Source organism: Sander lucioperca, chromosome 12 (assembly GCF_008315115.2).
Source record: "Sander lucioperca isolate FBNREF2018 chromosome 12, SLUC_FBN_1.2, whole genome shotgun sequence".
Lineage (NCBI taxonomy): Eukaryota > Metazoa > Chordata > Actinopteri > Perciformes > Percidae > Sander > Sander lucioperca.
This window is the reverse complement of record NC_050184.1, coordinates 33,528,299-33,543,497: the sequence shown is the minus strand read 5'-3', so window position 1 is coordinate 33,543,497 and position 15,199 is coordinate 33,528,299. Positions and strand designations below refer to the sequence as shown.

General features: G+C 42.4%; 1 protein-coding gene across 1 annotated transcript; it reads left to right on the top strand.

Annotated features, from left to right (window-relative positions):
* Positions 1 to 1,609: 1,609 nt before the first annotated feature.
* Positions 1,610 to 14,185, top strand: LOC116043718 (lysine-specific demethylase 9). The gene is made up of 7 exons (XM_031290599.2): positions 1,610 to 2,195; positions 2,773 to 3,440; positions 6,599 to 6,736; positions 7,433 to 7,575; positions 7,787 to 7,954; positions 10,601 to 10,709; positions 12,619 to 14,185. The coding sequence occupies exons 1-7, from the start codon at positions 1,610 to 1,612 to the stop codon at positions 13,156 to 13,158; spliced, it is 2,352 nt and encodes a 783-aa protein (XP_031146459.1). The 3' UTR covers positions 13,159 to 14,185.
* The last annotated feature ends 1,014 nt before the right edge of the window (positions 14,186 to 15,199 follow it).

Here is a 15,199-nt window from a genome sequence, read left to right as displayed (position 1 = left end):
CTTTTTGCCTCATATTGGAGGGTTTGCAACTTTAATATTACAGTTTTTAAACTTTAAACCGTTTAAACTTGTTTGACTACCACCACAGATTCTCTTAAAGGCATACTATGTAACTTTTCCCTCTTCGGTCCCCCTACAGGTTGTCCGAAGAGGGAAAAGTTACATAGTATGCCTTTAAAAGATAGGTTCACATTTTTCCAAGTTGGTCTTAAACCAATAGTCAGGCGCCTATATAAACACTGAAACAAGGTTTTGTTTGCTGCAATCATTCATCCCATTAATTCTGGTCTGATTCTGGCCATTTAAAGGTTGTTTCCAATGTAGTGATTACCCTTCTCATATACAGTCTACGGTGATTACGGAGAAAATCCCCAGTCCTCGTTTTGTGCTAAAATGCATTCATAGTTTACGAGAAACTAATAGGCTATTAGTCGGCCTCTTTAGGCTGGCTTAGTAGCTCAGTCTGTAGGGAGTTGGATTGCTGTTTCAGGTCCCTGTACAGACTTGCACTGCCAAGGTGCTCTTGAGCAAGGCACCAAACTTCCCCCCCTCCACCCCCAGCTGGGGGGGGGCTTTCCAGCAGTCGCAGCCCCCTCCCTCTGACATCTCTCCATTTGTGCATGTATAGGACCTGAGCATGTGGGTGTATTTCAGACCTGTGTGTTCTAGTGAAAAAAATTGTAATTTCCCCACTGGGGATCAATAAAAAGTATAATTTAAATCTAGGCTCATATTGACTTCCAATAAACGCTGAAATGTATTTTGCAAAGAACGAGGACTTTGGATTTTGTCCCCTATTGACCTTTTTCACAGCAGACATGTTGACATGTCATAGTAGGAAAAGCACAGGTGTATTCAAAACCATTAATGATGGTTGCATTCCACTTAGGAGAGGCCCTGGTATTGTGCATGTTGACTCACTGAACTAGCTTACTGGGACACTTGATGGAATTGAGCCATCGTTAAGGTTATCAATTTCAGCTGTGCTTTTCCTACTATGACAAGTCAAAAATGTCTGCTGTGAAAAATGTCCATTACTTACATTGAAAGTACATAAGGACGGGATCTCTTAATGACCAATATAAACAGGTACAGCAAGCAAACCTGTTTTAATGTAGCCTACATACCATTTAAGACAGCCTTGAAAGATTGTGAACCCATCCTTTAACACAAGTCAGCCTTGTTTGGTTCCTCCAGAGAGTCCATAAGTATGTCGTTGTGAAGTTGAATGAAAATATTAGCTTGTTTTAACAGTCTCTTCTGCTCATAGACTGTTAATATATACAGTCTATGGTTCTGCTTCCCATTGATAACGACTGTAAACGGCGAAGCACTGCCTCTCCTGGCTGTGACTATAAATAAACCATGACGTCAGCTGAGCAGAAGTGAGTGCGTGCGTTGCCGCACGCAGTCAGCACAGAATACTCAAACTCCCGTGCAGCTTTGCGATATCAATATACTACATTACCCACAGGTCCACGTGTTACGCGTGCGCAAAAGACCAAATATACCGACATGAACTACAAAATAACTGCAGTTGGACTACAACATTTCGCGCACCTGCGCAGTGGGAAACCCGAGTGCTTTTAAATGTACCGTACGTCCAAAGATGGCAGCTCAAGTCGACTTGCTCCGTGCCAAAGTAGAAGAAGGAAATGTGAGGATTGACAGTCTGGATAGATTCATTAGAGAGAAGAAAAAGAAGAAGAGAAGGGACCTGTCGCCGTCCGCTGACAAACGGGATAAGTGTGTGAAAGAAGCGAAGAAAGTGAAGCTCCATCAGCACCCAAACCAGCAACACGCTGAGCCCCGGACCCAGCAGCCGCATCAGCTGCAGCAAAATCCGAAACCCCACAAGTTCAGCGCAGATAAACATGTCCTGCACAGCCGCCACCACCACCACCACCACCACCACCACAACAACAACAACCGCAGTCTTACCAATGGTACAAAGAACCTGCAGCCGACTTTGCCTCCTCCTCCTTCTCCTCCGCGGAAGGTACCGGAGCAGCTGCAGAAGAAGCGAGCGGTGCTCCCCGAACCACCTGCGCTCTTCACTTTCACGCCTCTCAAAATGGTCAAGGCCAAGCCCCAGGAATTCAAAGAAAAGCACCGGGATAAAGACCTGAAACTGAAGCTCAAGAAGGAAAACACCGAGGCGAACGTCAAACACGCAGAACTGAAGAAAAGCAAGGGTGAGTTTGATTATTTTATGCATATACAAAAGGGGGGCTGGCTTCCTTATTTAGAAATGGAATGGAATATAGCCTATATATATATTTTTTATTTTCCCAGAGAGGTGTCCAGGGTCAACATAAGTCTTTGACAGGTTGCAACAAGGTTTACAATTTTCACTTAATATGTCTAGTAGGCTACTGTAACGGTATGTAGCCTACAATTAGTGTTTTGGTAGCAAATTTCAGTAACTTTTACGTGCTCTCTAACAGGTAAGGCACACTGTAGTGCCATTAAAAAGAACTAAATGTATGCTGACAAAATCTCATTCATTTGTGGCCTGTGGTCCGGTGTAAATTATTTGAGGGTGCATGACAATAGATAAGCTGTGTAACTTATATCTACAATATTGTTGTTAGTGTGGGTAGCATGCCAATATGAATCACCATTGCTAAATGAATGAATTATGCATTGTTTTTAGAAAATAATCAGATGTAGGGTTCAACAAGGTTACAGAGCAAAATACCCCCTCAGTTTCCCCTCACCATCTACATGTACCCTGCCCCTCTGACCTTTTACTTATTCCTGTATCTGTAGAGCCAAGGCCCCACAATGAGAATGGCAAGTCTCTAACACTGGAGGACTATCTCCTGAAGAAGAAAAAGAAGAAGAAGAAGCACCGTGAGGACGAGCACAGTGGCAAGAAGGTCCGATACATGCGCAACAAAGCCGTTCAGACTGTGTGTGCAGGGCTCGGAGCAGATCTCAATCTGCCCGTTTGCCCTGATCCATCTCTGTCCGGCACCGTGAAGCACGAAAGCGACTGCCAGCCTGGCAGAGACTCTATCGAGAACCACCAACCCTACCTCCACGCTCTCAAACTGGGACACGTCCCCTTCCTGTCCCACCAAGACCACTACATCCGCAGCTCCTGCCTCCAGACAGGCACCTGGTGCGGACGCTTCATGCACGAGGAAAGGCAAGCCAATGGCGGGGGATCCGTTCTGCATGCCTATGCTGACGAGATAGCTTGTCTCAGCCCGGCTGAGATGGAGTGCTTTGCCCAGGAGTTTCTGGAGTTGGCCTTTGCGGAGAAGCCTCGAGGTGCAGCCTCGTATGCCTTGGCAGTGGTGCACAGAGCAGCCGCCTTCCTGCCCGACTTCCTGGACTACTTTGCCTTCAACTTCCCAAACACACCAGTCAAAATGGAGATACTGGGCAAGAAAGACATTGAGACTACCACCATTGCCAACTTTCACTCTCAGGTATGTTAAAAGGCAACTGGTCTGTGTGGCTCTGACAGAGGCGTTTGCATTGCACTCACCACCTGCACTTTTATCACAACCAAATACAGGAGTCCTTTAGTGTTCAGCTCAAACAGCCGGTTTCTTTTTTGAATTTTCAAATTTAGGACTGCAACAAACAACTATTTTCAGTATCAATTAATATGGCTGTTGAGTAAAAAAAGTTTAGTAAATTAATGAAAAATGCCCAAGTTGATATATTCAGGCTTGTTTTGTCCAACCAGCTGTCAGAAACCAAGAAGAGTTTCAGTTTACCATCAAAGAAATCTAAGAAAACCAGCAAATGTTCACATTTGACAAGTTGGAACCAGAGACCTTTTGCTTAAAAAGCTTTAAAAAAATGACTTAAAATGACAAATCAATCATCGAAATCGTTGCTAAATCATAATATATTGCTGGTGTGCAGTGGCATAGAATAGCATGTTGTAATGTAGCCTATTAAACATAATTTAGGCATCACAGGGTCAGTTATAGTCAGACCTCATATTGCATTTTGAGAGGCAAAGTGATAATAATGCATAATAACGGAGAGACTTTTTAGAAGAGGAACTCTAAAATGAATAATTATGATTTTGGTTACCTTGTTATATTACTGATATAAAACACAATTGATTTCAATTAAGAAACTAAAAAGAATATACATTAGTAACTTAGTTCCTTGTGGTTTAGACATGGCATATGTACTGACTGCAGTGCCCACCCAGTAGTTAGTTTTTAGAGAGATCTAATGGAGTGGCTTTTGCTCCATGTCGATGCAGAGTTAGACCTACAGTACCAGCACTGTCTAAGAAAGATGGCAGAGGGCAGTGGTGGCCTAAAAAAGTTAGAGAAGCGAGCTTGTGACAGGCCGGTCGGGACGGGAGGTCGCCGGTTCAATCCCCAGACCGACAGGACACATCTGGGTGTGGAAAGTTACAACCACTGGGGCTGCCCTTGAGCAAGGCCCTTAACCCAAAACCGCTCCAGGGGAGCTGCTCAGTGGCCAGCAGATCAGACTGTGGTTGTACTGGGCAGCTTCTGTAACAGCTCTGAAAAGGGGAATAGTTGAATGAAAGCTGCACGGACAGATTTAGATCATATGTGTAATAACTGAATATAACACAATACAACATACACAATGCATACAATTCGTCTGCTGCATATTTACAGAACTGAAATATACCAAGCAAACAAATACGGCAATACACAAGAGATACAAAGTAAAATGATGTTGATAACATATAGCACTCACAATTAGACCCTTTAACAGTACTCAGTACATTACAGAAACGTATACAGAACATACTACAACTACTACGTACAATGTCTCTGCATGGCTATGTGTGTAACTGTGTGAATGTGATCAGAGGCATACCTGCAAAAGAGAGGCTTCCTCTCAGTGAACCTTCCTCGAGTAAATAAGGGTTAAAACGAGAGAGGGGGAGAAACAGTGTGCCAGTATGTCTGCCTGTGTAATGTTTGATCTTCAGAGAACACAGAGAAAGCTCGGCTGGTTTCTGTTTATGCATGGTAAGTAGACCTAGCTTGATAATTTCAGAGAATACATTAATGCTTTGAGAGCAGAATGATTGTGCTGAAGTGCTTTGCTATTATCTACTGCACTTTACTGGGCTCAGTGCTGTGTATAAAACTGCATCTTGTAGGCCTTTGGATGTGAAACATATTATAATGACAGCAGTGTTCACACACCAGGATAATAACGTCATGCAGGCAAACCTTTGCTACAATGATTACAGTCTGGCATATTTTCTATGCAGTTACCTACACATTGGTACAGTAGCTGTGAGTGTGTGAATAATAATAAGGAATCTGCATATACTAGTATACAACTCACAGGCTGTGATGTGCAGCTTATCTCCCAGACACACTCCTAAGCATGTAAGGAATCCATCAGTGTGACTGTGTGTGGATTATTCCGAGTAAAAAAGGATCTGTTAGGTATGATGTGCTGCTGTAGCTTCTTCACAGCCAATTTCTACCTCCTAGCTTAAAGGATGTCAGACAAAAGTAATATTGTAGGTAACATACCGCTTCCTCAGAGCAGTAATTTCGTTTTGCTCAAAGTAGAACAGTGATGATAATACCAGTGGCGTAGTCTACGTGATACGCAGGTATACGCAGCATACCCACTAAGAAAGCTCCAGGATTTCCATATACCCACTTAAAAATGCGCAATGGCACGTAACAACATACTTTCCATTGTAATTTTGATATATTTTGAATTGTCATCTGTGTTTTTTTTCTTCTTTGAATAGGCTGAATAAAGGTATTTTCACCGTAAATTGGTGCAAAAAAGTGTGTCAGAATGCAGGAAATGAAGTCTTTGACACTCAAAATTTCCCTGGGGGAAGACACCTAGACCCCCCCACTATGATATGCCGCCCCCCCTCCAAAAAGGCCCATTCTGGCATATATATATATATATATATATATATATATACATGCCCATACATATACAGTACAGTATACCCACTACAATACAATAGACTACACCACTGGACAATACCAAGAAAGTCAGGAAGTTTCGGTAAAGCATTAGCAATAATTCGTGTAGATAGATCTACATATATCTTTTTTATACTACTAACTGGAAAAACTGTTCTAAAACAATTAGCATCAGAGCTTTGTTAAAATAATTGTCCAATTAAAATTTTGTTTGTTTGAGTGATCTGATATTATATATATTATTAAAGTCCTATATCGATCTTTCGAGATCGAGAATCTCTCCAAGCAAAATTGGCATTGTAACTTAACTTTTTTTTTTTTATGTTCTTTTTTTAAACCTGTCCCTTTTTATATATTTGTATAGTGTCTTTTAGAGGCTTATTTATATTTATTCATTCAGCTGTTTTGCGCTTTTGCACTTTTGCACTGATAGGTCTGCATCCAATTTCGTTCGTACATGTTCAATGACAATAAAGACTATCCTATTCTGAAATGTCCCTAACCTAATTGATATCCAATCTGGACCTTGTGAATTGGAATGGAATCGATTCGGGAAAACAATGGCGATGCCCGGCCCTAATTAGCATATAGCTTATATACTGTATACATCATTGATTAGTGTGTAGAACCGACTGGGTCGCGTTGAATGACATAAGCTGTTTCTCCTGTCCTAGGTGAGCCGGACTTACTGTTCAGGAACCTACCGGTCCGGACCCATGAGGCAGATCAGCTTGGTGGGAGCTGTGGATGAGGAAGTTGGAGACTTTTTCCCAGAGTTCCTCGACATGCTGGAGGAGTCACCCTTTCTCAAGGTTGGAAAAAGATTTATTTTTATAATTTTTATGAATATTCTAAGGGGAGTTTGTACTCTTGTGATCTTATGTAGTAAACCACAGCACGGCAGTCACAGCAGGAACAATGTTTTTGCTCTGACTGCCAACTGATTGGAGGACTTAAACTCAGAGTGCATCCATATCCTGTGCATCCTCTTCTAGACCTCAGGCCAGAATCACTTAATATGCTGCATTCAGTATGTTTGTCTCTGGAAGATCATTAAGAAGTACATGTACCACACTCCCTATTAACTCCATTGCTGGTTTATTGTTGTAACCTCTGTTCAGTCTGTTGTACTTTTTCATAGTCTGGCATCGCCAGCCCTATCTCCACAGCGCTGTGGAGTAAGGTCTGGCTACACCACATATACATTCTGGGATAGGAGAAAAAAACGCTCTGGGTTGTTTGCATTTCTTTAAACCAATCACAATTGTCTTGGGCGGCGCTAAGCTCCTGATGCAGCGACGGTGGCTCTGCTAAATAGTCTCGGGAAGGAACTTGTTTTGGTGGAACGTTTGCACCCCGCAAAAGAAAACTGTAAAAAAAAATGTACTTCCGTTGATCCAGACTGTGTGTGTGTGTGTGTCTGTGTGTGTGTGTGTGTGTGTGTGTGTGTGTGTGTGTGTGTGTATTTGTCTGTGTGTGTGTCTGTGCGTGCGTGCGTGTGTCCACAGATGACCCTACCGTGGGGAAGCCTCTCCAGTCTGAAGCTGGACTGTCGCTCTCAGAGTGACGATGGGCCCATCATGTGGGTGCGACCGGGGGAACAAATGGTACCCACCGCTGACATGCCCAAGTCTCCATTCAAAAGACGCAGGTACTGTACAGCCCCAGCTGCAAAGGCAACAGTCCCAGATCCCACATGATAGAAAACATAGTTGTTATGGAAATATAGGTAATAACTGTTATGTGATTATGAGTTTAGGCATGCTTGTGAAAGTGTAGACTTAAAACCTGTCTTCTTGTTCTTTCCCTAACCCCTCCCCCCCACCACCACCACCACCACATCTTCCCATCTTTTTGGCTAGGTCTATGAATGAGATCAAAAACCTCCACTACTTGCCGAGGGCCAGTGAACCCAGAGAGGTTCTGTTTGAGGACCGGACTAAGGCCCATGCTGACCATGTAGGCCAGAGCTTTGACTGGCAGAGCACTGCTGCTGTGGGGGTTCTGAAGGCGGTGCACTTTGGAGAATGGTGAGTGTCTATTGATATGCCTTAACAAAAACCAGAGATGCACCGGTTACAATTTTCTAGGCCAGTACCGATTTCCAATTTTTCATTGAGCACACACAAATATTTATGTTCTGTCTTTTCTTTAATAGAACATTTTACATTTTGCATAGAACATTTTTTGAACAGATAATCGATCACTATAAAATATACTTTATAACTTTATAAATTACTCCTGGTGTGGGAAATTCACACACATCTAAAGTGCAATGTTATGGAAGAACCATTTCCTTCTTTTCACATCCAATATCCAACTAAAAAAAGGGGATATATTTAGCAAACTAAACTTCTGTGTGAAAACAGGTAGTAGCCGAATCCAGAGTTATTAAACTAGGCATGATGAACGCGCATAATGAACGCGAGCAGACCCGCAGGACTGTGCCCGCCCATGTCGCCCTGCACTGCGCATGCTCATATGACGGTTCTCCCGAGGTCCTATAGCTGTAATAATGGATATAGCTAATGGTTGTAATTCACCACGTGTTCTATTAATAAAAAGCCATGGTATTATCTTATGATACATCCGAGGGATGTGTGGATGTATGTATGCTGTAAAGCCTGTAACATGGCTGTAACGTCATTAGCGCTTCCCAAACTGCCGGGGCTATCGGCTAGTAGCTAACATCAGCGGTAGCTAGCATGGGTGTATTAAGAACGGTAACACTGTACATAGCTATAATAATAATAATAATAATAATAATAATAAGTTTATTTGATATAGCACCTTTTACAGACAGTCACAAAGTTCTTCACATGATAAACATTTGTAAAAAATACAGTAAGATCCAACAGAAAATAAGCAAGGGAAAAAAAGAAAATAATTGAACAACCAATGAAAATCATTTTAACGATTTAAAACTTAAAACCCAAAGTTTACAAAGATGAGTCAAAAGCGAATTTAAACAAATGTGTCTTCAGCTGCTTTTTAAAAGCTTCAGCAGAGACTGCAGAACGTAAGACAATAGGAAGGGCGTTCCACAGGTTTGGAGCCACAGCTTCAAAGGAACGTTTAGTCACCTTTTAGTTTTTAAAAGAGTGCGTGGGACCACCAGTAATCCTTGGTTAGAAGACCTGAGGGACCTGTTAGTAGTGTACGGATGGAGCAGGTCCGAGATATAAACAGGTGCCTGACCATGCAAAGCTTTATAAGCCAGAATAAGAACTTTTAAATTGGATCCTGAACTTGATCGGAAGCCAATGTAATGGGGTATAAAATTGTAGTGATGTGCGCCATCCTGCTGGACCTGGTCTACAGCCTTGCAGCAGCGTTCTGGACCAGTTGTAGACGATCCTGGGACGACTTGTGGAAGTGAAAATGGAGTTGCAGTAATCAAGCCGAGATGATATAAATTAGAGCCCGAACGATATATCGGCGGGCCGATATTATTGGCCGATATTAGGCTTTTTTTTTATATTCATTCATCAGAATCATTTATATTGACACGTAAATGATTCTGATAAATGAATATTTAAAAAATAAAATAAAAATGGACAAAACATGTTATGAGTGTTGGCGTTGCATAGTTTAGTCCACCAGAGGGCGCTCTACAACGTCCCTGTTGGCAACATGCTTTGTTTTTGTTATTGTGTTTTTATACATGTTATTTATCAGAACTTTAATATAATTTGATGTTCCTCTGTTCTGTTGTGACAATAAAAAAAACAAGTTTATTTTTAAACTGCATTATCATATTATTTTAGTGAGGACTTATAAATAACTAATGTTAGGGAAATCTGTTTATGTTTTCTTATGCTTTTCTGGATTTTTTTTTTTTAAATATATATCAGCCGATATATCGGAATATCGGATTTTTAAATCATCAAATCTTTGTATCGGTATCGGCCTTAAAAATCCTTTATCGGTCGGGCTCTAATATAAATCCATGAATGATCATCTCTATATGCCTAGATAACGTTACTACAGACATAGTGATTACATCGCCTTGGTTCTCTCAAAACATCCATCGTTTGTTTTGATAAGCATTACTAATTAATACATGCCAAAGTGAAGTGTTATAATGAACGTTGTCGTTGACTGTTGATGTCAATGACTGCAGGCTAACCTCAGTAGCTAGCACTAGCTAGTATCTAGCTAGTAGCACGACATAATGATTACATCTCCTTGGTTGTCTAAATACATCCATCGTTTATTTAGCTAAGCCTGTAAACGACCAGGAACAACGAAAACACAATGTTTAACGTTAGTGAATATTTTATACAATGAAACAGCGAGTTCACAAGTTCGCCACGTATACCATGGATGTATTAAGAGAACGAACTATACTCGTAAGAGACACGAGAGAGAAGCTCATGAACGCGCATGTTGCTACCGGTTGCTACGACAACACAAACATGAGCACTCTCATTGGAATGAACGCTGTATCCAGTTCTTTTACATCCTTGATCTGACCGGCATAAAATCGGCATATGTCAGACTGACCGGCCGGTCGCCGGTCATGGCCGATCACGTGAAAATCGGCCAATTCTGGTCACCAGCCGATCAATCGGTGCATCTCTAACAAAAATGTTGGGACGCAGTCGTTAATGTTCGCAATGACATGTGTTGAGAAACGTCTGTGTGTTTTATGCTTTTTTTGTAATGTGTTACAGGAATAACCGACCTCGGATAACCAAAGACGTGGTGTGTTTCCAGGCGGGGGACTTCAATGAAGTTGTCCAGAGGCTGCAGCTGGATCTGTATGAGCCCCCAGTGTCTCAGGTACATTATCCTTTAGGATGTGTATGTCAGAGAATATCTCCTTGGTCCCCAAACAATTACAAAGTCGCTGGTGTGATGAATCAAGTCAAAATGTAGAAGACTTTCTTCAGGAAAGATAACGGAGTCGCTGGTGTGACGAATCAAGACTTTAATTCATGCTGCATGGAGGGGAGACCTGTAAATAGTGTCCTCCTCTGCCCTTTAGAGTGGCTTTTTTTTTTTGCCTTTTCCCCGGGCAAAAGACTTTTGATGTCAAACTCTTAAGCGTGATTTATCGTTGTGCGGAGGCTCCACGCAGAGCTTTCACCGTAGCCTACATAAGTGGCCTAAAGTTAATGCTTGTGCGTTGGTGTGTGCGTCAATCGCATTAAAGGTGATCTGAAGTCTCTTTTATATAGGCCTTAGTAGTCCCCTAATACTGTATCTGAAGTCTCTTTTATATAGGCCTTAGTGGTCTCCTAATACTGTATCTGAAGTATCTTTTATATAGATCTTAGTGGTCTCCTAATACTGTATCTGAAGTCTCTTTTATATAGACCTTAGTGGTCCCCTAATACTGTATCTGAAGTCTCTTTCCTGAAATTCAGCCTTGGTGCAGAATTACAGCCACTAGAGCCAGTCCCACAATGAGCTTTCCTTAGTATGTGCCATTTCTGTGTCTGTAGCTTTAAATGCTAATGAGGAGGAGAGAGGGGGGGGGCAAGGTGGAGGGTGGGGGTGTGTCCTTGACCAACTGCCACTTTTCTCATTTGAAAGCCATGATGCCTCTCTCTCATGGGCGGGCCAAATTCTCTGGGCGGGCAAAGCAGAGAAAGGGGAGGTAACCTTGCTCCTTATGACCTCATAAGGAGGAGATTCCAGATCGGCCCAGAGCAGGATACCCAGAGCTCGGTTTACACCTATCGCCATTTCTAGCCACTGGGGGACCATAGGCAGGCTGGGGGAACGCATATTAATGTTAAAACACCTCATAAAGTGAAATTTTCATGCCATGGGACCTTTAAGAGAATATCAGGGCCGGTGTCTGTCTGTGGGGAGTGTGTGGTAGAGGAAGTGAGAGAGTGACGGGTACCGACTCTAGAGTCATAGTGAGAGAAACAAAGTGTCTCCCCTGTTCTTTCTGACCACAGTGGGAAATCTGTAGCAGGGAAAGTTAACCCTCTCCTTGATTTCATGTTGTTTGTAGGAGGAAATGCAACGCTGCCAAGACACGGCCAAGCCAAGTGCGTCACAGCGACGTGTAGTTAAATTTTTTGAGAGGCGCACGTCAGACTGGGGCGTAGGGTCTGTGTCTCTATGTACCTACCTACGTAGCCACTGCGTAGATTTAACGCAGAAGCATAAATCACGCTTTAGCCTTCCCCTTTGATGTTACCTCAGTTACCTGTCAGACTCTCATCTGACAGACTCCCACACATCACCAACGTGAACACATTGAGTACAAAGTAGGGCTGCACAATATGAGGAAAATATGCAATTTGCGATGACATTACTTGATAAATAAACAGATAGGCCTATTAAAGTGTACTCAGTTCTGCTGCTTCCAGTATTCTGCTAAAATACAACAAATTGCATGTTCAATTTAAAACAAATGAAAGGAAATCCTTTCTAACATTATTTTATCTAACAAATTGAACATTGAATTAAATCATAAAAGCACTAAAGAAAAGGCTTAACAGTTACACTCAAAAGCCCAGTTTTTCACCAATATTCTCTTTTATCTAACACAATAAATCTCTTGCGTGTCTTTGTGATTGCCTTTCGCAGCCCCAGTACAAAGATCTAAAATCTCTCTCTGCACAAAGTTAATTTCCCACGCTTCACATCACATCTTTGTTTGATTATTATACTACAGATAGCATATCCTGCTCAAATGTTAAACATGAAACGACCATGTGTCTTCATGCAGTGTGTCCAGTGGGTAGACGATGCCAAGCTCAACCAGCTGAGGAGAGAAGGCATCCGCTACGTCCGTGTCCAGCTGTGTGACGACGACATTTACTTCATCCCACGGAACGTCATCCACCAGTTCAAGACGGTGTCTGCAGTCTGCAGCCTGGCCTGGCACATCCGCCTCAAACAGTACCATCCGGAGGGGAAGGCCAGGGAGGAGGAGGAGCAGCGGCCCAGTGATCTCAGCCCCACCTCAGGGCAATTCTCCTTCTCCTCCCCTGCCAGGCCCGACGCCACCGTAACCCCCTGTGCCCGGCCACAGGGAGACAGCACCCAAGGGGGCGTGGCCAAGACTGAAGAGCCAGAGTTCCAGAGGCCAGCAACACCTCCCCAGGAGCCTCAGCCGGCCCCTCCGCAGCCCACCAAATCTGCTCACTTGCCCCCAAGACACCAGAACCCCCCCCTTTCCTTTGAACCAGTCCACTCTGGATGTACACCTTCAAAAGAGCCCACCCTTCCGAAAGCTTTCGGCCACACAGCGGGTTTCCCGAAATGACCTTTAAATGTTGATAAAATGTTCCCATATGTTTTTCAGCCAAAGGGACTTAATGGGACAATGTAACACAAATTGTTTTTTGTTTTTTTTGATAGCACCTGAACTCTCTACTGTCTCATTGAAAAGGTGTGTATCGTGTAAAGAAACTATTCATTTTAGACTGATAATATGAGTTGCCACACTAAAGCTTGATTTATGGTTCTGCGTTGAATCTATGCTGTAGGCACGGTACGTAGGTACGTGTAGATACGGACCCTACGCCCTACCCTGACGCGCACCTCCCCGGAAATGTAACTACACGTTGCGGCGACGCAGGCCACAACAACCGTGATTGGTCCGCTTGGACGTGGCTTGGTAGCGTTGCATTTCCCCCTACCCATTTCCGGACTCTCCTTCTCCATAAACGACATGAAATCGAGGAGGAGGGTTAACTTTTCCTGCTTCAGCTTTCCGACCGTGGTCAGAAAAGCACAGAGGAGACACTCTGTTTCTCCGTCTCCACCGCTGGAGTCGGTACTCACTCCGAAGCTAATCCCTGTCACTCTCTCTCTCGCTCTACCACACACTCCCCACGCACACACACACACACACACACACACACACACACACCGGCTCTGCTATTCTATTAAAGAGATACACTATAACGACGCAGACACTCTAGCGCACAGGTTATATACCCTCACAGGAGCGTAACTATAAATCAAGCTTTACCGTAAGAGACCCATTCTTAATGTATTTTCAAGGCTCCGCTGTTTCTTTAGTTTTGACACAATTATTTCATGGAAGATTGAAGTCTGTGGCAGTTGGTTGTTTACATATATAATATATGATTACTCTGGAAGCATGATATTTACTGTTTTATTCATTTCAGTGACAGGGGCATATAGACTAACCTTACCCAGAAGATACAGTCGACTTAGTTTCATAGATTGAGGACATTGTCTTTTGTCCGTAAAGCTGGGCCTTTGTCATTTAAAAAAAAAAGCTCCAAATTAATATTGAATTTCCTGGATTGGTTACAGCCAGAAAAAAATAAAAAAAAATAAAACCTACTGGGAGCATTAAATTATCTAATTAAACTAAAATACTTTTTTTTTTTGTCAGCTTAATAAGTTGCGGTTTGCACAATTCTTTATTTAAATGCCATTTTGTACGCTTCCCTTTTTCTTACTGTTGACATTGTATTTGGTAATTTATTTATTTTTCTTAAGACTGAGCAGAACATATGAACACAGGTTTATAACCAGTGATGAATATTTAAGACTATTATCTTATTATACGAGCGCCTCCAAATGACAAAAGAATTATGGCTATTGCACTTTGCAATAATTGTCTGAATCTTTTCTTCAGGTGTGGAGTATGTCTTCAAAATGTGGTATGTAAATATTATGTTGTTGTTATAGCTGGGAATATGTGAATGCTGTCGGTGCACTCGAGTCTTTATTTCATTTGACTTGAATTCATTCTCACCTTTGGTTTTAGCTGGGCATGTCTCTGTGATGGGTAATGAAGGCGTGGTTGTAGCGGGCTATTGTAGTTGTAATGTGAGTGTAATGGTGTGATACTGCGAATGCCTGTTGCTTCTTTCTCATAGTTGCAGCAAAGTCCGAAATAATGAGGCCGCCTACAAAATGATCCGAGACTGAAGCGTTCTGCAGTGTGACAGATGTAAGTGAATTTTCTTTCAAAGTGGTCTGTCCTAAAATATCTCCTAACTTCACGTTGAACATGGTCGCCAGACGTTTCTGAACGGAGATTTACAGTTCATCTGAACCTCCCAGAGGCCTTTGTTCTGTAATTTTTACTGTAATAATTTACTGTAATTTTTACATGGCCAGTGAATGAGATACTACCTTTGCTGTACCACTGACCACATCGCTGTGCCTTGTTCTGTATACGGTTTGCCTCATTTAATACGGCGAAGTTCATTTGTTGATGAGTAGATGTATGGTTAGGGCTGGGTATCGTTAAAAAAAAAATTCCAGAACCGATACCAATACCGTGACTCGATACCAGTTCCTGAACAATACTTTTTTTTTTT

Excerpts from the sequence above, each read along its gene's own strand:
- LOC116043718 (XM_031290599.2), top strand. The coding sequence starts at position 1,610 with ATGGCAGCTCAAGTCGACTTGCTCCGTGCCAAAGTAGAAGAAGGAAAT. Across the intron at positions 3,441-6,598 it reads TTGCCAACTTTCACTCTCAG|GTGAGCCGGACTTACTGTTC; the intron begins GTATGTTAAAAG and ends CTCCTGTCCTAG. Across the intron at positions 7,576-7,786 it reads TCTCCATTCAAAAGACGCAG|GTCTATGAATGAGATCAAAA; the intron begins GTACTGTACAGC and ends CTTTTTGGCTAG.